The 25,000-nt window shown below is 27.0% G+C and overlaps 7 protein-coding genes across 7 annotated transcripts in view; 3 read left to right on the forward strand and 4 right to left on the reverse strand.

The window, feature by feature from the left end:
• Positions 1-8,184: 8,184 nt before the first annotated feature.
• On the reverse strand, positions 8,185-9,932 carry Phum_PHUM354370 (Flap endonuclease 1-B, putative; the record flags this gene model as incomplete). Its single annotated transcript, XM_002427881.1, has 7 exons — positions 8,185-8,259; positions 8,341-8,523; positions 8,602-8,820; positions 9,031-9,198; positions 9,268-9,413; positions 9,503-9,772; positions 9,851-9,932. 7 exons carry the CDS (start codon positions 9,930-9,932, stop codon positions 8,185-8,187), a joined length of 1,143 nt encoding a protein of 380 aa, XP_002427926.1.
• A 397-nt stretch (positions 9,933-10,329) lies between these two features.
• On the forward strand, positions 10,330-11,329 carry Phum_PHUM354380 (proteasome subunit beta type 6 precursor, putative; the record flags this gene model as incomplete). The annotated part of the gene is made up of 4 exons (XM_002427882.1): positions 10,330-10,407; positions 10,553-10,752; positions 10,841-11,115; positions 11,202-11,329. 4 exons carry the CDS (start codon positions 10,330-10,332, stop codon positions 11,327-11,329), a joined length of 681 nt encoding a protein of 226 aa, XP_002427927.1.
• Positions 11,330-11,826: 497 nt separating this feature from the next.
• Positions 11,827-13,606, reverse strand: Phum_PHUM354390 (uncharacterized protein; the record flags this gene model as incomplete). The annotated part of the gene is made up of 7 exons (XM_002427883.1): positions 11,827-11,990; positions 12,079-12,321; positions 12,414-12,600; positions 12,670-12,917; positions 13,023-13,170; positions 13,238-13,443; positions 13,528-13,606. 7 exons carry the CDS (start codon positions 13,604-13,606, stop codon positions 11,827-11,829), a joined length of 1,275 nt encoding a protein of 424 aa, XP_002427928.1.
• A 1,153-nt stretch (positions 13,607-14,759) lies between these two features.
• On the forward strand, positions 14,760-18,001 carry Phum_PHUM354400 (molybdopterin cofactor sulfurase, putative; the record flags this gene model as incomplete). Its single annotated transcript, XM_002427884.1, has 10 exons — positions 14,760-14,826; positions 14,916-15,072; positions 15,180-15,902; positions 16,086-16,362; positions 16,442-16,558; positions 16,633-16,810; positions 16,891-17,118; positions 17,198-17,532; positions 17,621-17,725; positions 17,798-18,001. 10 exons carry the CDS (start codon positions 14,760-14,762, stop codon positions 17,999-18,001), a joined length of 2,391 nt encoding a protein of 796 aa, XP_002427929.1.
• A 307-nt stretch (positions 18,002-18,308) lies between these two features.
• Positions 18,309-21,260, reverse strand: Phum_PHUM354410 (uncharacterized protein; the record flags this gene model as incomplete). Its single annotated transcript, XM_002427885.1, has 6 exons — positions 18,309-18,355; positions 18,387-19,556; positions 19,654-19,806; positions 19,896-19,961; positions 20,672-20,842; positions 20,927-21,260. 6 exons carry the CDS (start codon positions 21,258-21,260, stop codon positions 18,309-18,311), a joined length of 1,941 nt encoding a protein of 646 aa, XP_002427930.1.
• A 656-nt stretch (positions 21,261-21,916) lies between these two features.
• On the forward strand, positions 21,917-22,935 carry Phum_PHUM354420 (uncharacterized protein; the record flags this gene model as incomplete). Its single annotated transcript, XM_002427886.1, has 4 exons — positions 21,917-21,971; positions 22,086-22,284; positions 22,359-22,489; positions 22,589-22,935. 4 exons carry the CDS (start codon positions 21,917-21,919, stop codon positions 22,933-22,935), a joined length of 732 nt encoding a protein of 243 aa, XP_002427931.1.
• Positions 22,936-24,196: 1,261 nt separating this feature from the next.
• Positions 24,197-25,000, reverse strand: part of Phum_PHUM354430 (Neuroendocrine convertase 2 precursor, putative) — a gene marked incomplete at both ends in the record, with an annotated part of 10,490 nt that continues 9,686 nt past the window's right edge. The window contains 4 exons of the mRNA XM_002427887.1: positions 24,197-24,358; positions 24,435-24,552; positions 24,633-24,797; positions 24,952-25,000. The exon at positions 24,952-25,000 is cut by the window's right edge and continues 185 nt beyond it. Of these exons, the coding sequence (XP_002427932.1) occupies positions 24,197-24,358; positions 24,435-24,552; positions 24,633-24,797; positions 24,952-25,000 (494 nt within the window). The remainder of the gene's footprint in view (positions 24,359-24,434; positions 24,553-24,632; positions 24,798-24,951) is intronic.

Below are 25,000 nucleotides of genomic sequence, written 5' to 3' on the forward strand. Positions count from 1 at the left end.
TCATAGAAATAAATTTAAAACCGTTTGAAATTTAATATTATCTAATAAAATAAATGGCGCACGCACTCACGCACAAATAATAATAATAATAATAATTATTAGTCCGACAAAATAACATTGTTTAAATATAAATATAAATAATTATAATTGATTATTATTTTTAAAAAAATTTTAACTTTTATGACAACGCCCTAATTATTTATATTTAAAACTCGTTTTAAATATAAATAACTTATATGGGTACATTTAAAAAAAAAATGAAAATGGAGTGTAACTATTTGACAATTTGAAATTTTTTTTTTTTTTTTTTCCTTTCAAACCCACCAATAGAACCCATCTCATATTTTAAACTGCAAAACATTATAATTACCACAAATAATAATAATAATAATAATAATAATAATAATAATAATAATAATAATAATAGACATAAGAAATTTTTTTGGAAAATTCTGCACAACAAAATAAAAAAAAAAATATTTGACAAAAATTATTATTATTATTATTACTATTAATACAACCCAAAGTTTTTTTTTTTTTTTTTTTTTTAAGGAACAAACATTATTATCAAATGAAAAAAAATGTTTAAATGTGTTATCATCATAACCAAAGTAAAAAAAAAAAAAAGAAAAGAAAAAAAAAAGAAAAAAGATTACAAAGTTTGTACACAAGAGAATTTGCCTGCAAATAAAATCCTATTTAAAATCTATTAAAATGATCAAAATGAATTTTTATTACGTTAAATTTATAATAATAATAATAATAATGATTTTACCACTACTACTACTACCACCCCCTCCCCCCCATTTTTATTTTAGGGTTTATATGAAAAACCTTCTCATTACACATTATTATTATTATTATTATTAAATTCAGATTAAACATTTGAAAAAAAAAAAAAAAATGATATCCTGATAAGATAATATAAATATTTTTCATAGTGCATATTGTTAAGTCATTGTTCATTATGAATCAGAAAAAGTAATAATAATAATAATAATAATTGAATACTCCTTATGATTGTTGAATCATAAACAGATTCAAGTGTGTTGATTCATATTACCTTTAGATAATATATATATATATATGTATGCAGCATCACTTCATTGTTTCACTATTATTATTATTATTATTATTATTAATCATTTTATCAACAATTACCATAGTTTTGAAAAAAAAAAAAAAAAAAAAGTCAGCAAGAAAGAAACAAACAAACGCATTTAAGTTTAAATCAAATAACCTGGGAAAAATTTTTTTAAATAAAACAATTTTTTTTCACTTACCAAAAATAGATGGATACCGTAATGGCGATATTGAATTCTCGTACGGAATACGAGATGAGTGTCGAGTAGAATTTTGCTTATTATTACACATTTCTATTACTACTATCAATAAAAAAACCATGGCGTGTAATTTAATTTAAAGAAATGTGTAAATACATCAACAACAACAACAACAACAACAAAATCATCATACAATAATTAAATGAGAATGATGTTGTTTGCAAATTTTTTTTTTTTTTTTTTTAATGACAAATCAATTATGAATTCTTCTTTTCCCTCTCTCTCTCTTAGTCGCAGGGCACTAAAATAAAAATAATAATAATAATATTAGTCATTTAAAATTAATTAGTAGTAGTTGGAATCAATCAATTTTTCACATGAGTAAAAAAACTTATCACAAGAACAAATATTTTGACTATGGAATCATATACAGATATATATATTTTAAAAAACAATAATTTTTTACATTCTTTCAAAGAAAAAAATTTACTAATTAATTTATTTATTTAGTTAGTATTATTATTATTTAAAATTGTTTACAAATAGAAATAAATTTTGTATGTATGTATGTAGCCAATTTTTCTGTTTTTTTTTTTTTTTTTGTTCAAACAATAATGATAACAAAACCTAAAATAAAAAGTTTTTATTATTTAAAAAAAAAAAAAAAAAAATGTGTTTCAATGAATGTCATTGTAATGACTGTGACGGCATATCCACACATATTAACAAAAAACATATTGGATTATCAAAAAAAAAAAAAAAAAAATTTGTGGAGGAGTTGGCAAAAAAAAAATTGACTGAAAATTTATTCACATTCATCAGGTTGTGCATGGTTAGTAACATAATTATAATTATAATTATCAGATGAAAAATATTTGTCAACTTTTTTTCTTCACTATATTGTCAATCTTTGGTACAAGTATAAAACTTAATAATGATAATAATGTATGAAAAAGATTTGAAAATAAAAGATTTCCATGATTAAATTCAATACTTTATGAATAATAAATTAGTTTAGGTAATGTAAGTGCCCCACAAAAAATCTCTCTGAATTCATGAATATTTTACAATATCTTGATACACATTTGCAAATTAATGTAATCCGTTACACACACTTACCATTAAAATTGTAATTCCCAATTGTTTTTTTTTTTTTGCCGGAACGAATCGTATTTTAACATTTTCAATTAATTTATCATTAAATTTGTAAAATTCCAACGTGAAAATCCTTCTTTTCGAAATTTCAAAAAAATTTTTTTTTTTTTTTAAAAAAACATGGCGAACTGTTGAAACTTAACTGACAAAGGATTATGACGTCACCATTTCCCCGACGCATTCGACGAGAGGGAAATTTGTCGCCATTCGTCACACGACAAGTTAATTCTCTGCAATAAATAAATAAAAACAATTGAAAGTAATTCGAAACTTTCAATTGCGAAATTTATAATTTTAATGTATTTTTTTTAAAAAATAAAAAATTTTGTTTTTTTCCAATCGATGAATATTATAACGTTATTGCATTCATTTATCCCCCGTAAGTTTATACATTTGTAATGGTATACGCGTAATATTTAAAAATAAACCGAATGACAAACTAAAAAAAAAAAACAGAATGATTTGTTACAATGGAATTCAATCAATTAAAATCATGTTTTAATTAAAAATCATCATCTGTCAATATAATTTATCTTACACGCTTTTATACTATTTTAAAAGCTTTTATTTAATTATAGAATTCGCACGAGAAAAAAAAGAAGTAGGAAAAATAATAATAATAATAATGTATCACTATTCGTGTCGATTCGTTTTAACAAAAACACATTCAAAAATTGTTAACATTCAAAACGCCATTCATTTTTTTTTTTTTTTTTTTTAAACAATTAAATATTTAATGTTAATTTTACTTATTATACACACAAATCAATTCATCACTTGTATATATAGGAAGATGATCTAATTTTTTTTTTTTTTTTTTTTAAAACCCTATTTGCTTAAAAAAATGTGTCACGGATGAATGAAACAATCAAAATTTTTTTTTTTGTTTCCATTAAATAAATAAATTTTTTTTTTTTTTTTTTTAAAACAATTAAACGACAAATATAATAAATAGTAGGCGGATTATTAAATCTACTCAAATCTGTATGTATAAAGTTTAAAAAATTAATTTTTTAAATGTCAGGTCAAATTAATTTAAATTTTTTAAAAATTTTTATACTACTACTATCGATTAATTAAACCATCCCCCTGACCCCCTGCCCTGCTTCCCGCCCCGCCTCCCGCTCCTCCTTCAGTAATTTTAATTTAATTTAATTTTTTAATAAAATGAATTATTTATTCATCATCATCATCATCATCATTACTACTATTTATCATAATAATAATAATAACAATAATAATAATAAATTTTTATGCTATAAACCGCGTGTAATACAAGATTAACGCAAAACAATAACAATTTTTTCTTTATCCATTTTCCTATTATTATTATTATTATTATTTTTCGAAATTTATTTTTTTCTATATGGTTAATTACGATTCATCATTTAAATGACTTTATTAAAAATAAAAATAAAAATAAATAAATAAATAAACTCACCCAATTAATCGCCTTACTTGTACTAGTTGCAGACGAAAAAAAAGGTTTTTATGCTTATACCTGAAATAATAATAATAATAATTTAATTATTATTCTTACATTGAAAAAAAAAAAAATTTTAACTTTATTTATTTGTTATTATTATTATTAGTGACGTGTTTTAAACGTTTAAAAAAACGAAATTACATCATCATCATCATCATCATCGTTGTGGTTGTTGTTGTTGTTTTCGTCATTCCAACTATTTTTGAATCATCTAAAACTATTTTTTTTTTAAAATTTTTTATTACCGCATAAAAAACCATTCATCGATCATTTCTTTTCAAGTTTTGACCTTTTGTTATTATCAAAATTATAAACCTGAATTTCATTTTTATTTTTAAAAAATCTTTAAAAATAATTAAAAAAAAAAAAAAAAAAAACATTTTTCAATCGTTAAATAATAATAATTTTTTTTCCCTTGAAATAAATTTTTAAATTGATTTTTAATTTTAAATCAATGACGGCCACGGATAAAGATTAAAAAAAAAAATTTTTTTTCTTATTTATTTAAACAATTTACTCTCGATTTGCATTCGAATCAAGTTAAAATAATAACGAAATTTATTCCGTAAAACTATTTATCCAATCATAGAATAAATAAACACGCGAAATAAATAAATAAATAAATAAAATCTCGTGCCACGATAAATTTAAATTCTTATTATTATTATTTTTAATCGTGAAGTGAAGACGAAAAAACAAGAACTTTTATTATTTTCACAATTTTTTTATGTTTTTCCGATAAAAATGTTATAAAGTTGTGATACGATAACGAATTAAATCATCGACTGGAGAATAAATATCCTACTGAAATCCTGGATTTATAATTTAAGAGAATATTAATCGATTTGAAATTGGAAAAAAAAAAAAAACGTTACGAGAAGGTATTCCAAAAAGCGACGACGGAAAACCTTCGTTAATCGTTCCAGAACATTCGATTAAAAAACATGTGTGAAAATTTCGAGAATTGTGAGACACGGTGAAGGCCTTCGTTGGTTTCTATTATTATTATTATTTTTTTTTTTTGTATAAAAGACATGTGTGACCCAAATTTTTTATGTCAGGATGTCATTACAAAAAAAAACGAATCCTCTCTCTCTCTCTCTCTCTCTCACTCTCACTCTCTTACCGAAGGTTGAATTTCAAAAATCATGCATGCAAAAAAAAAAAAAATAATAAAATTACGCATTACGTTTCAGGTTTTCGTTTCAAGGTTTTTAATCGACAGCATAAATTTTACACAAAAAAAAAAAAAATTTTAACATTTGACACCCAAAGTCCTATGGCGCAATGACGTACAAGTCGACAGAATGAGGAGTGGGAAGGGGGGAGGGGGGGGGAAAACAACTTTTTTCGCATTTATGCTTCCGCATATCATTCTCATGCAATAAAATTCCCATCATCGAAAATTTTATTTATTCGAATCGGATGGAAAAACGTCAGAGAAAGCTAATAATTAAAAAAATATTTTAAATTTCCCGATTCTCGCACGCACCATCATAAATTATCACTTATCAAACGTAATAAAAAATTTTCTTCATTATTAAATCGACCCATTTACTCTCTACCGGTATGTATGCAATGCCATTTTGATTGAGATACCATTCGAGGTGGAAGTACTAACTGTTAACTACTACTTAAATTTTGTCTTTGTTTACAGCAACTCGTTTAACAACCACAACAACAGCAACAGGAGGAACCTTGAATAAGATTTACTAAATAACTAATATGGATGGTATGAGTTAATTGTACCAATTCACCTTCTAAATTAAAATCACCGATGACGACTACAATTAAAAAACAAAAAAATTCACTACATCTTTTAAACAACAACCAGATCTAGGATGATATAATACAAAGGCGGTGTCAAAGTCAAATTTTTAAAGAAAGAAAGAAAAAAACCTCCCAAAAAAAAAAAAAGGTGTAGAACATGAAAAAAAAAAAAATGCATTAATTACGGTATTAAAAATTTATTACTCGGTTAATATTTGGCATGTTAATTTATGGCTGGAGGTGTAATAATAATAACATGACGCCATAGCAAATTATTTAATAAAAAATTGCATCCCATGTGCATTTACAACAACAAAAAAAAATTTCAATTGCATAATTTCTAATGAACTTTGAACTTGAACAAATTTTTCAATTTTAATTATAAATGCATTTTTTTTTTTTTTGTAACAAAGAGAGATACAAAAAAAACTACAACTCCACCTAAAATTTTATTAGTGTTTTATTTTGTTACTATTTTTTTAAAAATTTTGCAAAGAGTTGGGAAAACTTGTTCCTCCTGGAATAGTTTAAGCATACGAGAATTGTAAGAAGCTATGATGATTCCTCCCCCCTGACACGACACTAAATGGGATAGTCTTTGAATTATAACAATGAATCCTGTTCGGATTCTGGTTTTTACAAAATGATCTAATCGCCATGATGGACAAGAAAGAACAAGGGTAAGCAAATATGGCTCAAGTTTCTTCCTCTACACCTTAATTTTTATTTTCTTTCTTTTAACGTTGACGAATCACCCAAGTTTTTTAGTTGGAAAAGACTCAACAACGCAGCTGTTCAAAAACCTAATCCTTCCTCGGGGGTACCATTGTTCATTGTTTTGGTAAATACGTTAAAGAACGAATTTTTCATCGTGGCAATCGATACTGTTAAGCTCGTGGCGATGTAATTTTGTAAGGACTGCAAGTTTCTTCGGGAATTATGCTCATAATCAGGCATACCTGAAAACCACCGAAAACCTCCGCTTCACCAGGCTCAAAAACTAAAACGCAACCTAATCTGCAAAAGAACCAACGTCCAAAATACCAAACCTTAAATTGCGATGGTTCTGTCGGCCACCTGAACTCAATGAAATACTGCGTAAAAAAATTTTTTTTTTTAATTTCATGTACACGTGTCATTAGATAATACAACTAATACACATCTGCTTCAAATTAAGAACAACGGGGGATGGCCATAATAATAATAATAATAATAATAATTTTAAAAGAAAAATTGCAATAATTGCGTAGATAAAATTTTCCCCTAGTACGACACAAGTTGAAAATTTTCGTATTTTATCTTTCCAACATTTTTAATAAATTACAAAAAAGGGAAAAATAAATTCTTTGGGAAACAAACGAATTTGTTGAAAACCGTATCGTTCTCGTAAACCACCAAAAAACTTTTACAAAAAAACTAATTTTTACCCGCGATAAACTAATCTAAGCGCAATATTGCCGCCTATTCGATTATTATTATTATTATTATTATTATTGGAAACCTAACAAATCAATAATCAACAGGGAATTAAAACGAAAACCTTGTCTTATTTACAAAAATTTCAAATATTTAGTCGATAACGAGAAAAAGCGATTAATGGCGATAAACTTGACGAAAATATTTTTTTTTTTTTTTCCGTCGAAAAACTAACTTAATTAGTCAAACAACAAACCACCAATCGACTTTTATTCTTCAACAGAAGATAGAAAAAAGAAAATTCAAAAACTTATTCGATTCTCATATATATGGAAAAAAATAATCAATTTTTAAATTGTATAAAAAAAGCGCAAACACGCAAAGCGCAAATTCCCAATTATTAGGAATTGAATATTTATATATGAGAATCAAATTTTAAACTCCCCCCCGCCCCCCAATTAAATTTAAAACCGAAAAAAAAAAAAAAAAAACTTACAGTAATTTTCATCCGATATTGAATTATTTTTTAAAAACTTATTAGTACGTTCGGTATACATATATTATGCGGGTTGCAAATTTAACACCTAATAATAAAAATTAAATAATTTTTATTTAATAACATTTTAATATTATATACACACACACAATATTTGTAATATTCTTTTCTTTTTTTAATTACCTGCATGCAATTATATTCAATTTTCATTTTAGTTTCTTCAAATCGACTCTCTAAAGCTAATTTTTCTTTTTTTTTACATTTTCAAAATGATTTAAAACGATGAGAGAAAATTTCTTTAACAATCTATCTTCTCATTTACGTACTTGATGTTGCATTCTATAAATTTAATTCAATAAAAATTAATAAGAAATAATTTTTTAAAGATGGCGTAAGATATTTTTTTCCATGTCATTTACCATTAAAATATAAAAAATTTGGAATAATTTTATGCTTCTTGTTTCAAAAAAAAAAAAAAAAATTTCCAGTTTATCACGATAAATTTACAATAACGATTAATGACAAAGAAGAAGTGATTACAAGTAAAAGTCATAGGAAAATATACTTTAATATAAAATTTATTTTCCCCTTCCACGTCCTCTTCCAGCTCCTCCTGTTTTACTTTTTTTTGTAGGCTTTGATTTTTCTTCAACCTAAATTAAAAAAAAAAAAAAAAAAAAAAAGTAAAAATTTTAAATAATTAAAGATGAAAACATTTTTTTATTAACACTTACCTTTCGTTTTTTTGCAGGAGATGTTGATATCACTTTAAAAAAAGTATCCAGTCTTCCTTGTGTTTGTCCCGTTCTTCCCTTTAATAATTTTTTTGCTCCATTTCTAACTCTTTCTTCGTTAAATAATTTATCACCGCATAAATATTTTACTAATCCTTCAGTATCAGGTTCATTCCATTTTAACTAAAAGGAAATAATAAATAATGAATTTAAGTGTAAAACTAAAATTTGAATAATGCAAATTATAATTTCTTTTTTTACCTCGACATTACTCGCATCGCAAACATCTGGATTGATAAATAATTTTCTTGCTTCTTGAAAAATCCAATCTTCTGGTACCACATATTTACCACTGTCTAAATTTTCTAATATTTTTTCCAGGCTTTTGTGTTTTTTAATTAACTCTATGGCTCTTTTTGGACCGATTCCTTTTATAGAATCACAATAATCGCATCCGAGTAAAATGCACAAATCGATAAACTTAAAAAGAAATAATGAAAATATTTTTTCAAAAAAACGAGGAACAAAATAAAAAGTGGCATAATAAAAGTAAAACAATATTTAAAAATAAGTTTAAATTACATTTTTAGATTTAAAATAAATTTTTATGTTTAGCTTGTGAACAGTAAAACTATTATCTCTTTATATAAAATCAATTCATAGAAATCAAATTTTTTTTTTTTACATTACCTCATTTTGAGTCATTTCTAATTCAGCCAAAACTTTATCTAAATATATTTCTTGAACTGGCATTTTCCTAGCTTCGCTAAATGTTAAATGTCTTAAGATTATATTGGAACCAAAAGTTAAAGCATCCATATCTTCTGTAGCAGTGGCATACACTTTTCCAGCTTTAACCTAATTTTGAATAATAGAGACAAATATTAAATTTAAATATTATTAACAATATGAATAAGTAGAAATTACCAAAGCAGCACATTGAGCCTCGGCTTCGCATGGAGCTTCTATGTAAGGAATTCCCATTAATTTTAAAAGTTCTTTGCATTCAGCTACATGATCTTTGGTAACTTTGACTAACCTACGTGAAAATTTATCAACTTCTTCAGTATTACCTATAATTAAAATTAATCAAAAAATAAAGAAAGGTTGTAATGTTTAGAAATGAAAAGTGAGGTATTTTAAAAAGCTCAATAGAACCTGCCTGATTCTTCTGCTTTAGCCAAAGCTTTTTGTGCTTCTTCCCTTTTCTCAGCTCTTTTACTTAACTCTCCAGATTTCAATTCAGGTGGCTTTCCATCAAACACATACACGGGCTTTATACCATTTTCCACCATTCGAATAGTACGATAAAATGTTCCCATTAAATGAGATGTTGTTTCACCGGAAGAATCTGTTAATTGAGCTCCTTCGCTTCTGACAGCAATCAAAAATTGGTATAACGTCATGGAGGCATCAATTGCAATTTTTCTCCCTATTAAAAATTATTACCATTTCGAGGTTCATTATTTTTTTAAAATAAATAATCATAATCGAATAAATTAAATCTTACCAAAATAATTTTTAATATCACTAAATTTGATTGCGTTAGGTGCTACATCTGATAACAATTTATTTAAACCTAAAATACCCATTTTTTTTATTAATTATAACACAAGCGTTAACTAAAATTGACATGAACTGCTAAACTCCCGCCTTAAGTACTGCGCATGACTGCAAATATGGTTTCCTTTTAGAATATTATTTACTCTATGCTTTCAAAATTTTAAAAGATATAAAAATTTAGCGAGCCAAAAAGACATTACAATTTATTTGCGTGACATTAAAATTTTAAACATTTAAAAATATTAAGCCTTTAATTAAAATAATTTGAAAATTTATTTCATTTTCAATTTTGAAAAAAATTCTACCCCAATTTATTTTCCATTGAATCGATGTATGTCTATGGTTTAATTGACTTGCACTTTTAAACTAAAGGGTCTAGCAATTCAATTTTGTTTTTCGATTTGTAATTATTATTTCAATTGTAAAATGAATATTTTAGCTCCACAATTAAAAGGACATGAAGCTATTCCGCTTCCTGACTGGATGCAAGAAGAAACTACTGGAGTGAGTTATCATATAAATTATTTTACCGGAAAATTTTGTTGTATTGTTTTCTGATCTTGTGATGCAACAATTTTTTTAAAATTAATAATTTTCAGTTAAATCAAACAGCTTTAATTAATGAAATTGTAATTGTTAATATTTACAGACTACAATTATGGCAGTGGAGTATGACGGGGGGGTAGTAATTGGTGGAGATTCAAGAACAACTACTGGAGGTTATGTAGCAAATAGGTTTACTGATAAACTAACAAAAATCACTGATAGAATTTATTGCTGCAGATCAGGATCGGCCGCTGATACTCAAGCCATTGCAGATATCGTTGAATACCATATGAATTTGCAAAAGTAAAATTTTTATATAATAGTAATTTTAAAAAATTCTTACCTAACAAAGTCCTATCAGGAGTAAAATTTAATTATTTTTATTTTTCAGTATTGAGCTAGGGTCTGAATCTCTAGTTAGCACTGCTGCAAATGTATTTAAAGAAATTTGCTACAGTTATAGAGATTCACTTACTGCTGGAATTATAGTCGCAGGTTATGATTCACTGTATGGAGGACAAGTTTATTGCATTCCAATCGGTGGTATGCTTCAAAGGCAAAATGTCGCAACTGGTGGATCCGGAAGTACATATGTTTATGGTTATGTCGATTCTCATTACAAACCTAATATGAGCAAAGAAGAAAGTGTCAACTTTGTAACCAACAGTAAGTTTATATAATTTGCCAAAAAAATATGTACAAAAATGAATAGTTTTCACCTGACTTTAAAACTTGATAATTTTTTTTCGCAGCTGTGGCTTTGGCCATGATGAGAGACAGCTCAAGTGGCGGTGTCATTCGTCTTGGTATAATAGATGAAAATGGAATAGAAAGAAGATTGATTAAGGGTGAAGATATTCCCAAATTTTACGAAGGATAATAATTAATTATTAACCTTTTTGTTTATTTTTTAAGTAATTCATTTATAACTATAATATAAGGTTTCAAGTTTATTAATATTTTTTTCAAAACCAAATCAAACCATTTTTTTTAATTTTTTAAACCCCTTCATAATTATTCAGATAAATTAATTTTTATTATAATATCCAATATGCCAATACAAGTCTATTTAGGAAAAAATAAACGACAAAAATTATTTCCTTTAAAAGCATTCATTTCTATTTGCATTCTTACCGGTTAAATATAGAAAGTATAAAAAATAAAAATTAATTTACAATCGAGTATAAAACTTACTGATTATAAATACAAATGATTTTTAAAATAATATCAAAATTATTTTAATTAATTAATTATTATTTTTTTTGTTTATTGCAATTAATTTATTATTTTTCCTAAAATAAAACTTATTATATACTGTGTGTAACTTGAATATAATAATGATTTGAAATACATACATACTGTTTATATATATATCTTTTATACACAAGGTTCGACATAATTCCCTGGAAATAATCCCGTAATGCCGTCCATAACCCCTTCCCACCATCCGTCGTCATTTTTCTTTAAAACATATATAACAGAACTTTCTTGAAAACTCAGTTCGTCTTCTTTATCGGCATAATAATCGTAAATGGCGACCACTAGATTTAAAAAAAAAAAAAAAAAAAAAAAAAATCTCAAAATTTCTTTTCGATTGGCAAATAATTCGTTAAAAAAATATATAAAAACCTTTTTCTATGTAATTCTTGGGTACCCAACCGGGTAAATGGTGATCATCTGGAACAATGGCCATTCCACGACCCGCCGTCGGTTGACCGAAATGAGCATGTTCTTCTTCGGGAGGAGGTGGTGGCGGAAGTGGAGGCGACACGTTACCAGGTCGATGTTGTTGATGACTGTTTCTTTGATTTGGAAGTGTGTGATGAGAATGATGAGTTGGACCATCGGTCAGAGATAATGGAGATGGAGGAGCTGATTGGCAAAATATTAAATTTGTTTAATGTGAATATTAAAACGTTAAAATAAAACAAATAAATTAATATAAATTAGATATTGAAAAATACCTGGCATTGACGAATGATGATCTCCGAGAGAATGATTCATAGGATAAACCATTGCTTGAGGAGGTTGATGATGAGCATGAGGTAAAGTGTGAGATGCACCGATGGACATGGGAAGTGTAGAATAACCTGGACCCCTTTCTCTTCTGGGATGTCCCAATGGATAATTTGGAGCATAATGACTCGGAACCTGAAATTTTGTTAAATTTTAAGAACTTCTTAATCAACAATAAAATGAAAAGATTTTTAATTATATTACCTGAGGTGGAGCAACGGCAGGAGGTGTTCTGTATTCTCTTGAACTTTTACTTAAAGTATTAACCCCTGTTCTCATTGCTTGTGGAGGTGTAGGAGGTTTCGTGGTTGGTGCGGGACCCAACTGAACTGCAGAACCCTGACTTATAGTTCCGACTGATTGTATACTGCTTTGACTCGGTCCCCTTTGCTTAGTTCTGGTGGTATTCAAACCAGAAGCAAATCTTACACCATGACCAATATCGTCTAATACTGTAGTATAAACATAAAAATTTAAATTGTAAAAAATTAAAATTATTTCGCCAAAAGTTATCGAATAAATTTTCATAAGGAAAGCGATTGTAACATTAAATTTACCATTATAATCAATGGGTTTGCGATTGTATTTGATAGGCTTTTCAGGGTTGGCTGGAGCAATTATCTTGTATTGCCTTGATGTAGTTTTAGTAGCAGTTAATATACCAATTTCTCTTCTAGCAACTTTTTCTTTATGTATCATCACAGTCTTAAAAAAAATTTACAAATGTTAAAAAGGAAAAAACAAAATAAAAATTTTTATGTTTTGAATTTACCTGAGCTATATGATTCATTTGACTTTCCATTTCATCCAGTTGTGCAGTTTGTAAATCTAACAGTTGTAAAAAATTATAAGCCAAAGTATTTATCTGATAAGCAACACTTGCCAGTGACTGAGTCGTATAATTTTTTGTCTCTTCAAGTGCAGCTCTTTTATTTTCCGATTGAAAATAATTTCCTTCGCAATATTCAGCCACGCGTTCTATTTTAAAATTATTTAAACAAGTTAAAAAAAAATTAAGTTGAAAGATTTTTTTTAAAAAAAAAATTTTTTTTAAACAAATACCTAAATTAGTATGACTATCAGCTAAATTGCTTCTTCCTTCCGGAATTTCTGTATTGAGCAAAATCGTTAACTCAGCCATTGTATCTAAATCACTCCTAATATTTGAATCCTGTAGCGAATCCACTTTTTCTATTAAAAAAATTACAATAATTGGAATAATAATCTTAAAAGTAATCAAAATACTCAAATACTTGTCAAATAAAATGGCGACATTCAAACTACCTGATCTAAGTTAAATTTCCTTCTACAAAAAAAAAAAAAAACCTAATAATTTACTAAAAAAAATTCAAAAACCTTTTTGTTTTTAAAACAAATTATTTATAATTATCTTCTTTTTTTTTAGACTTTTTAAATCAATTAATTTATCATCTTCTGGCAATAAAAAAAACTATAATCTAATCTCCTTTGAAATGTAATTAAAACCCATTTGTCTAGAACCACGAACTTGAATGTCATCATTAGGCGCCAAAAATTTATAAGCATTTTGAAAATTGAATAAAGTGAGTTATGTAATAGTTCTGGAACAGTTAATCACTTTTTGCTTTTTTTTGTCAAGAAATTATTATTTTAAATAGTTAATAGTATTTTTTAAAGCACATTATTAATTTTTTAAGCTGAAACTTAATTGTAAGTAGAAAAACCTAAAGTATTGAAAAAATCGTTTTAAATTTTAATGGCGACACCTTTTGGAATTCAACTTCATTGACGGTTGTAAAATTCTAATTTATTTTTCATGAAATAAATCAATTACATTAATCCACGACAATTATAAAAATTCAATTTTAAAAAAATTCCATCACAAATAAATAAAACGCAGTTTTTAACATAATCAGCAGCGAAAACATATTTCTAAACAAGAGCCTAAAATAAATTTATTATTATTATTATTATTATTATTAACGTTAAAATACATTAATTTGATGAGGTCAATAATAATAATAATAATAATGTTCATTTAAAAAATTGAATTTTTATATAATTTTGAATGGAATCGTTATTCGATTTACTAAACAAACATAAACAGTTGGGGGTAACAGAATCAATGTCAAAGGTTAAAAATAATTGTCAAGATAAAAAAAAAAAAAAAAAATTAAATTTTCCTAATACTTTGAAAGAGAATCGTAGATTGATTTTTCTTCTACTATTTGAAAAGGGCATCACGTGACGTGTTATGTATGATAAGTTCATTAGGTTGTAACATGTCTCAACAGTTGAATTGAATAAAGATTATGATGATGGAGAGGGTGTACGACGACAAAATCATAACTAAAATATATCAAGAATTTCCCAATACGAAAGGTAAAGTACTTTACTCGAGTAGCAAAAACTACTCTTTATTTTGTATTTGTTTTTTTTCACTAACGCTCTAAATCTCGCCATTTTCTCAGATGTCTGTTATTTGGATCACGCGGGTGCCACTTTATACTCTGAAAAACAAATAAAAAATCATTTAAACGATTTGTTATCGAATGTTTATGGTAATCCGCATTCGTTGAATCACAGCAGTAAGCAAAGTTTGGATTTGATCGATCAAGTTAGACAAAGGTAAAAAAAATTTTCATTTATTTAACCATTTTACCCTTTTGCTACCTAAAATTATCATTTACTCGCAGGTGTTTTAAAAAAAAAGTGACGTAAATTTTTGGTCGTAGGATTCTTAAATTTTTTCACGCGACACCCGATGAATACAGTTTGATATTTACCTCGAGTGCGACGTCAGCCATTAAATTACTTTTCGAAAATTTTAACTGGAATTCAAATTTCGAAGATGAAGAATTTTACCACGACACAGAATCGGATTTCTTTCAAAACTCATCGCAGTCGACGCCGACAGCACAAAGTGCGTTTGTATACACTCAAAGCAATCACACGTCCGTGGTGGGCGGTCGAGAACTCGCACAAGAAAAAAACATACCATTTTATTGTTTGGGCTACGAAGAAGCAAACACTCTAATGTCCGACCATAATCACGTTCCTACGAACGAAACTTATCCGACGTGCAATTCCATATTTGCTTATCCTGCACAATGTAATTATTCTGGGAAAAAATATCCGTTGGAGTGGATAAAAAAAGTTCACACAGGAATCCTGGACTCGTATGGAAATTCAAATAGAAAAAGACATTCGAAATGGTTTTGTCTCCTAGATGCGGCTTCGTATTGTTCCACAAGCGATCTCGACCTTTCTCAAGTTCATCCAGACTTCGTATGTATCTCGTTTTATAAAATATTTGGTTATCCTACAGGTCTAGGAGCTCTATTAGTGAGAAATCAAAGCAGTTACGTATTGAAAAAGAAATATTTCGGAGGAGGAACTGTTGAAATTGCATTACCCTTTCAAAATTATCATAAGAAACGGAAAACTCTTCACGAAAGGTAAATTTTTCCGCTCTGACGTCATATTATACAAACGTAGGATGATAATGATTGCAGGAGTGCACGATGTCAATAATTGTCAGTATGGATTATAAACTGCAAAAAAGTTTTTTTAAAGTTGTTCACTGACGAAGACGAAAATAATTTATGATTTTATTCGGAAAATTTTTTTTTTAAAAACAGGTTCGAAGACGGTACAATACCATTTTTAACCATCATTTCATTAGAACACGGTCTCAATACGTTAAATCGTTTAAATTTGAACATGAAATTGATATCGAATCACGTGTTTGAATTGGCGAGATTAACCGTTAAAAAATTAAAATCCTTAATTCATTGGAACGGGACTCCAGCAGTAGAAATTTATGCTGATACGAATTATGATGACGTCAGAACTCAGGGAGGCATCGTAAATTTCAATTTGAAAAGAGCCAATCATCAATATATAGGTTTCGTAGAGGTAAAGAAAAAATTAATTTTTCTTTTATTTCCGGTGAAATTTTCCTTTTTTTGTAAAAAAAAAAAAAATATTCTTTCAGGTATTGCACATGGCGAATCTGAGAAAAATATACATAAGAACAGGTTGCTTTTGCAATCTCGGAGCTTGTCAAAAACACTTAAACCTGAGCGATGCCGATTTGAAACTATACTATCAAGTAATTGTTACGATAAAAATTATACCTTAGGTTTAAAAGAGCGAGTGTATAGGAATTAAAATTACCCTTTTTAGGCCGGACACGTTTGCGGGGATGCAAAAGATCTCATTGATGGTAAACCCACGGGATCCATAAGGGTATCTTTCGGGTACATGTCAACCGAAAACGACGTCAACAAACTCGTCAACATGATAAAGGAAACGTTTGTCGAATTAACGCCACAGATAATGCCCTACAAAAGAAAAATCACGAGTGAGATTTGCAACAATAGTTTAAATAATAATAATAATAATAAATTTTCATTCGGTTAATTTTAAAAATAAACGTTTTAGGTAACGGATCTGGGAAATACCTATCGAAAATATTACTCTTCCCGATAAAATCATGCGGAGCCATGGAAGTAACTTCGTGGAAATTAAATTCGAAAGGATTGGAATACGATCGAGAATGGATGGTTACGACAACCAGCGGTGTTTGTTTGACGCAGAAACAAGAACCAAAACTTTGCATGATTTGTCCAAATATCAACCTGAAAAATCAAACGTTAACTTTAACTTTTGGTGAGAATAAACATTTCTCGTTATGATAAAAAAAAAAAAATTTCTTATAATCGCAATCGCATTTTCTTTTCAATTTCAGATAAAAAAGATGCCATAACGTTTCCCATCGATTTTGATGATAATAATAATAATCAATACGGTTTATGCGAGAGTAAAGTTTGCAATAATTTTATCCAGGCATACGATTGCGGAGAAAACGTTTCCCAATGGTTGTCGGCACATTTAAATATCGAAGGCCTAAGATTAGTCAAACAATCCAAAAACGACAACAGATCATCTAAAAAAAGTAAAAATGTTAAAAATGAAAATTCCGTTAAATTATCACTAACGAATCAAGCACAATTTTTAATGATAAATAACGAAAGCGTGAGGTGGTTACACGAAATTATAAATCAAGATGGCGATTTAGATTTTGTGAGTTTTCCCCCGACCTACGAAACGTTTTCCCCCATCTACCCCTAAAATTTTCTTTTAATTTTTAATTTAATTTTACACATTTCAGAACAACGTTTCCAATAGATTCCGTGGTAATTTTTACATCGAGGGAGGAGTCGAATTTTCCGAAAACAATTGGAAAACCGTATCCATCGGAAGTGTTAAATTTAAAGTAATTAATCCGATAATCCGAACAAAAAACAAAACCTGAAATATATGTTAAAATTATTTTTTTAAAATTCAGGTTGAAGGACCTTGCGGAAGGTGTCAAATGATTTGCATTGATCAAAAAACGGGTGAAAAAAACCGGAAACCGTTAGTCGCATTATCCAGAGCTTTAAGTGGTAAACTTCAATTTGGTATTTACTTGAGTCAACAAATACAACCGGAAATCAAAAAAGAGGAAATCGTTATAAATGTGGGTGACGTAATAGAAATCACCGAATGATGAAAATCAATTTTCATTTTAAATCTTCTTTTGTACATAATAATAATAATAATAATAATAAAATCCCTTGTCGTTTTGGATTAGAGAATTTAATTTGTTGTTAATTTATTATTTGTGAATAGAAAAAAAATTTTTTGTTGAGCGTTTTTTTTTTTTTAAATTATTTTTTTAAATTCTTATTTATATTAAATCACGTGATTGATAATAAATAATACAAAATGTAAAAAAAATTTTATGTAATATTATTAAATATATTATTAATCTTCATTGAAAAAAATTTCTTTTATGACTTTAACAAAACGATTTTTCATTTTCCTTTTAAAATCATCGTACCATTTGAGTATTTTTTTCCTCCTTTTTATTTTTATTTCCAAACTTAATTTACTTTCGGATTCTAATACGGAATTTAAATCGTTCCAATCATCGATGAATATCAAAGGAGCATTATGTTCTTTTAATAATCTCAGTGGAGAATTTTTCCCGCTGTCGCAATCGCCCGGAGTGACGACATTTTCGACGATGGGTACTGTTCCCAGGGATAACGCTTCGTAAATCCTGTAGCATTCGGTATTTTGACCGACCGGATTTAAAGTCAAATCCGAATCGGATAATTTTTTCAAATACCTACTCATGCTTTCATACGTTTCGCCGGGTACCCAATTATCTCTCGATGCGACGAAACATTTATTTGATTTTTTTAATATTTGAGTCAGCAGGACACGGGTAGAATTTTTATACACGGTACCCATAAAACTGCAGAGGTGTTGTCGGGCAACGTCGACGTTGACGTGATTTAATTTTAATAGTGGAAAACCCCTGTAGGTGGCAACGCCGAGAGGCCATTGATAAAATTCACGATTGTCGATTAATTTGCAATCGTAAATTAAAAAAACAAAATCAACGAGTCCGCCACGTGTTTTGAGATATTGCAATATCCAATTATTGTCGCATTTTTCATCACCCAACAGAACGACTCCGACATTTTTTAAATTTTTAAAATGTATCAAATAATCGAGCCAATTTTTAGAAAATTTTATTTTCACGTCGTCTTTACCATTTAAAACCAATATTAAATTTTTCACGCTTGTAGGTACGGTCGTCTGAACGATTCCCGGACCTGATCGAAATCGAAAAAGTAAATTTTGTATTTTTATTTCTCCATGTTTAATTAATCCGTTTGCGTACGTCGTCGAATTTCCATCCAATATGTGATTCCATAAATAATCTCCTATCGATGCTTTTCCCCAAATTTCAATTTCGTGTTTCGAATATTGTTTTTTTAAATTATTATTATTTGATTTTTTCTTTCTCAAAAATTTTAAATCAACTTTAAAATTATACATATCTTCAAAACTATTTTCGGCATTGTTAAATAATTTCACTTGACCCATGTCGATTTTTTCAATTTTAACGCTCTTAGTCTTTTTTAAAAGTGTCGAAGATTTATTGAACGAATTCTCAGCAGTTAAATAAATGTTGTATGATAAACATATGAGAATAATAACCAAACACATCAGGAGAATTTTTATGAAAAATTTCGATGAGTACCTCATGACTAAGTAAAGCTTTCCAAATTACAATACCTTAATACTTTTTTCCTGTAATACTACTTTAATAGGTAAGAACATAACTCATACCTTAAAAAATTAGACAATTTGTTATAGGCTGTTGCTTTTCTATTTTTCTAGGAAATTCTCCTGACTCGACTTCCTTAACCACTTCGAGTACACTATCGAAATCTGGAAATGCCATTGTTCTTAATTTTGAATAAACTAATTCTCCATTGATGGATACTTCGAATGAACCTAAAAATCAATAAAAATTTACTAATTAAATTGTTTTCTATAGAGTAGAAATTATTATTATTATTATTATTTTATTTCAAATTGTTTACCAGGGCTTCCATTTTTAGATGCGACATCAACTGAAGGACAAGTGCTTTTAATGGCAGCAGATAATTCTTCAAATTTATTTAAATATCCACAAGCAGAACTGAAAGTAGAAAAATTATGACACATAACATAACTTAAACATAGTTTTTTTTTTAATATTAAAATTAATTATTGATTTCTAAATTAACGACAACAATTAAAATTAAAACTAACGATTTCATTTTGCAATAATTAAATGGATTATATTTAAAAAAATTTTTACCTAAACTTTACAAAGCAACTTAATTATATGATCTTTTAGCATAAAACATGAAGTTTTGATTAGAAAATAATAATAATAATAATAATAATATTCTCTTTCCTTTTCTTACCTAATTTTCAAATCGCCCAAATAAATCCATTTTCTGTAATACTATACTCATAAATTCTATCCGAATCGATGGAGGCAATAAATTTTTCAAAATTGTCGTTTCTTTTTAATTCTATTCTATGTTTTATCAGAGAAGAAATGGAATCATTTTGTCTACATTGAAAGTATTCTTATTTATATAAATATATAAAAAAAAAAAATTTGTTTTTCCCGATTAATTATTATCATGAAATAAATTTGAGTTTTAAACTGTTAAAATCTTAATTTTACCTTCGGTCGAAAATATAACAGCAATATCATATTCTTCTGCATATTTTGAAAATTTCTCAACCCAAAATTTTAAATAAAAATCTGTTTTTTTAAAATTTTTATTTTTTTCCAAATCGCTCCAATAGTAAAATGTTAAACTATCGATTATAATCATTGATGATTTGGAATCGGTTGCAAGAATTTTTTCTATAGAATAATAATTCATTTCTAATTGTAAACTTGTATAAGTTTTTAATATGATTAAATTCTTTAATGAATTATTAACAATATCTTTAACATTATCTGGATTACTCAAAATTTCAATTGACTCTATTAGGAAAAAATAAATGTTTAGAATTGGGTAATAAATTAATTTTTGTAATTTAATAAATGAAATGAATCATTTTAAACTACCTGATTTAGTTAGGCATTCGCAAGTTTGAGAAATAAATTTTTCCATTAAACATACTAGTTTTAAAATAGAAATTCCATGACTGGTATCAATTAAAATAACCCCGACGTTAAGACCCCCAAGAAATACGCCATTATAATACTTTGGTAAAAGTGATTTAGTTAAATATTTTAAGAGCAATGTAGACTTTCCTATAGCAGATTCACCCGTTAATTGAACAATATCTCCACCTTTAAGACCATTAGGAAAGAGAATATTATCCAAATCCGACAAAGAGGGTTTTTCGTTAAATCTATACAACAATTGAAACCCGGATTCTGCACTTATCTTATTCATATTTTCAATGTCTAGCTTAATGCGATAACCAAATATACATTCAATTTTTAATGTTTTAAATAAAGAAAAATTTATTTTAACAATAAAAATTTAAACGTACCAAAATTCAACGTCTACTTTAACAGTCATACTCTGTTGTAAAAGTTTTTTTTTATAAAAAAAAAAAAATTCAAATTACTATCACATATAACTTTTTTAACAAAGCTATTAAAAATGTTTAAAGACACGACAAAAGCTACGCCATTAATTTCCCGCCAAAAATTTCAGTTAAACTTAAAAATTATCATTAATAATAATTTTTATATAATGGCGGTGGAAAATAATTTATATTATAAAAAATGGAATATAGTTAAAGAACAATTAATTGCCCTTAGCGTAACGAGCAAAACCGTTAAAATTAATGATGATTTTAAAAAGTTATTAGACCAGGTATAACCTAATTTTAAAAAAAATTAAATTTTTTAATTATTTTTAATTTTCATATACAATATTTTATTTTTAAGGATATTTCTCGTAAAAATATAAATTCACAAATTGTTGTAACGATTTGTTACTTTCTTTTGGGATTTATTGATATTGAAACAAGAGACAAATTAATAAAATGGCCTTTGATTAATATACAAACTCATACTAAATTTAGAAAAGGTTTGTCGACAATGGTTGTAAATTTTCAAGAAAAGTATCCTTGGGCAAACATTAAAAAATTACCTGGTTAGTATATGAAAATAATTTAAAATAAATTATAACATAAATATTATTTACATTTGATATTTTTTATAGAATCATATTTTGTTAATCCTCACGGATGTCAGAAAAAGTTTTTAGACTTTGTATTAAGATTAACAAATTTAGCAATACACCTCACCTTAAACGATTCCAAACTTTTAATTATGCATTCTGGTAATGGAGTAAATACTAAAGACATTGACATTATGATGAATGTTGTATCGAAAGCAAAACAAAATGAAGAAGAATCAATGTTGAATTATGTGTTTCCAATTGATCAATTCGAGTTGATAAAAAAGTAAGTCGATTGTTATTTAAAGTCATAAAACTCACAAATTATACATAATAAAATTATTTTTTTTACCTTTAAAGTGAAGTAACAGATAAATGTATTGCATTAAAACAAGAAAATGATGAACTTGAACAAGAAGTTAATAAATTATTAAAAAGTTACAACAGTGAAGACTTTCATACATCATCGGGAAAAAATTTAAATATAAATGGTATGTATTTAAAATATTTTGCTTGTAAACTAAAAGTTTCACACAAAAATATTTTTCCCCCCCCTGATATTTATGTTACAGATTTAAAAAATATAAAAGAAGAAAAATTATCAAAATTAAATTTGATTAATCAAAAACTTTCTCATTATTATAAAACAACCGATGAATTCTTATCAAAATTAAATGGAATAAAAAATCCAATTAATTTAAATGCTGATGATTTTAACCCGAGTAATCATCCATTAAACATAACATCTGAAACACTAAGAGTTTGCGAACAATTACATGATTTATATAAAAATTTAATATTTTCAAATCACAATGATAACAATGATGATAATGATGATGAATATTTATATGAAGAAATAGTTAAAGTTAAAAAAATGTTAAAAGAAGAAGTTGAAACTTACAAAACGTTTTTAAATTCATATGATGTTAAAACATAATTGATTGATTGAACACATTGTCAAACAATCAATCCACAATATGTCTTCATAATTCTTAAACGATTATTAAAATAAAATCTAACAAATTAAATAAATATTTGTAATGTGTTATATATATATATTACGTCACAGGCCTTACAATTTCGCTTGCACTTATTTTTTTTATTAATTTAAAACTTATGTAAATTATGTAAATTTTTCATTAATAAATCCTTCTTTTTTTTTTCTTCCATAAGTTATTTTTTAATAAATAAAAATATATATATATATTTCAATTATTTTTTTAATGTAGTAATCAATAAAATTTAATTTAATTAATTTTTTTGGATATTTATTTATTTATATATAAATCGTCGCGTTCATTTTCAAATCATTATTATTATTAAAATTTCATAAATTTTATTTATTTATTTATATATATATATATATATATTTATAAATTATATTGATATATATTTTAACAAATAATATTAATAATAACGACGATTTTCATTAATATATATAATGGAAGATGCAAAAATTTATTAAAATAATATTATTTAATAATAATAATAATATACATATTATTATTATTATTATTATTATATACCGTTACGAAAAATACAATCGTCAATCGTTCAATAAAATATATATATTTATATTTTTTTTTAATAAAATAATAAATATTTATATATATATATATATATATATATATATATAATAAAATATTTTAATCTAATTAACATAAAATAATTTTTTTTTTTTTTGTGTGTGTGTTGCTCAGATAATGATGATGATAATGATGATGGTCGGTACTCATTGGAAAAATTTAAATTTTTAATTAATGCGGGTAAAAATTTTTTTAGATATGATTCATTGTTGCCATATAAAAATTATTATTATTATTATTATTTTTAACCGTAGTAGTCGGTGCAACTATTATTATTATTTATCTATTTTTTAACGTGTTAATAATTTTAGTGATTTATATATATAATCTACTCCGATAAGTTTTTCGTTTGTTTCCCCTCCCCTTCTCTCCCCTCTTCCGTCCCCTCCCCGTTTATCGGTGTCATGAATAAAATGCTGCCTAAATAGAATTTTTTTTTTTTTTTAGCAAAATTAATAAGTATTAAAATAATTTAATTTAATTTAAATGAATAAATTATTGTTATTATTGTTGGTATCATCATTATTATTATTATTATAATTAATTTTTCATAACTTTTTTTTAAAACGTTTTTTCTGTTCCCTGTTCTAAATGTCGTTTTTTTTTTTTGTTTTACATTTTCCGATTTTCCTCGTGAGCTTTTTTAACAATGGCCAATTTCGAATGCGAATCGGATACTTTTAAACCTGAATAGGGGGGCTCTCTCGTTCCGTGTAACATGAGTGTCCATTCTTTAAGGAATCCTATTTGAGGAGATTCGGAATTGAAATTTACCTGTAAATTATTATTATCATTATTATCATTTACCTATGGCGGTGAGAGAACGAGTGAACGATGGTGCGGGTATCACCTCGAGTATCCAAGTCCCTTGCGGATATTCTCCCCAGCTGTGTGTCGTCATAAACGGCCATTTTATGAAACCGTCACGATGATCGTCATCTTTGCTCCTCTTGCTCAGGATCATGGACCTTAAAAAATAACAAAATTTATTCGGGTTGACTCATGTCGTCGCGTGATAAAGGGTGATGACGTCAATGATGAGGACTACCTTGTTCCCATGGGCGATGTTAGAAACATTTCAACGTCTCCTCGTCTCGAAGCGTTCAACGTGATGACTGCTTGTACGTGTTCCAGGTACGATACTTGCGTGTCACTTCCCAGGCAAGCTGTCGTTTTAATTTTTAACCGAAGTGAACGACTGCTGTGTATTTCGCTGCGAAAAAAAAAAAGTTTGTTTAATCTTGTCTCGTTTAAATTGGGGTAGCACAATTGCCGAATGACTCCCAGTGACAAAAATCAATTAAAAGCAAGTTTTCCTTGGATTTTTCGGTGGGGGGAGGGGGAATCATGAATATTATATAACTCACTAAGCTCCGATTAAATTTCCGGCTTCGCAGTGATATCTCGCCGGCACCA

Source organism: Pediculus humanus, genomic scaffold (genome assembly GCF_000006295.1).
Source record: "Pediculus humanus corporis 1103172107764 genomic scaffold, whole genome shotgun sequence".
Classification (NCBI taxonomy): Eukaryota; Metazoa; Arthropoda; class Insecta; order Psocodea; family Pediculidae; genus Pediculus; species Pediculus humanus.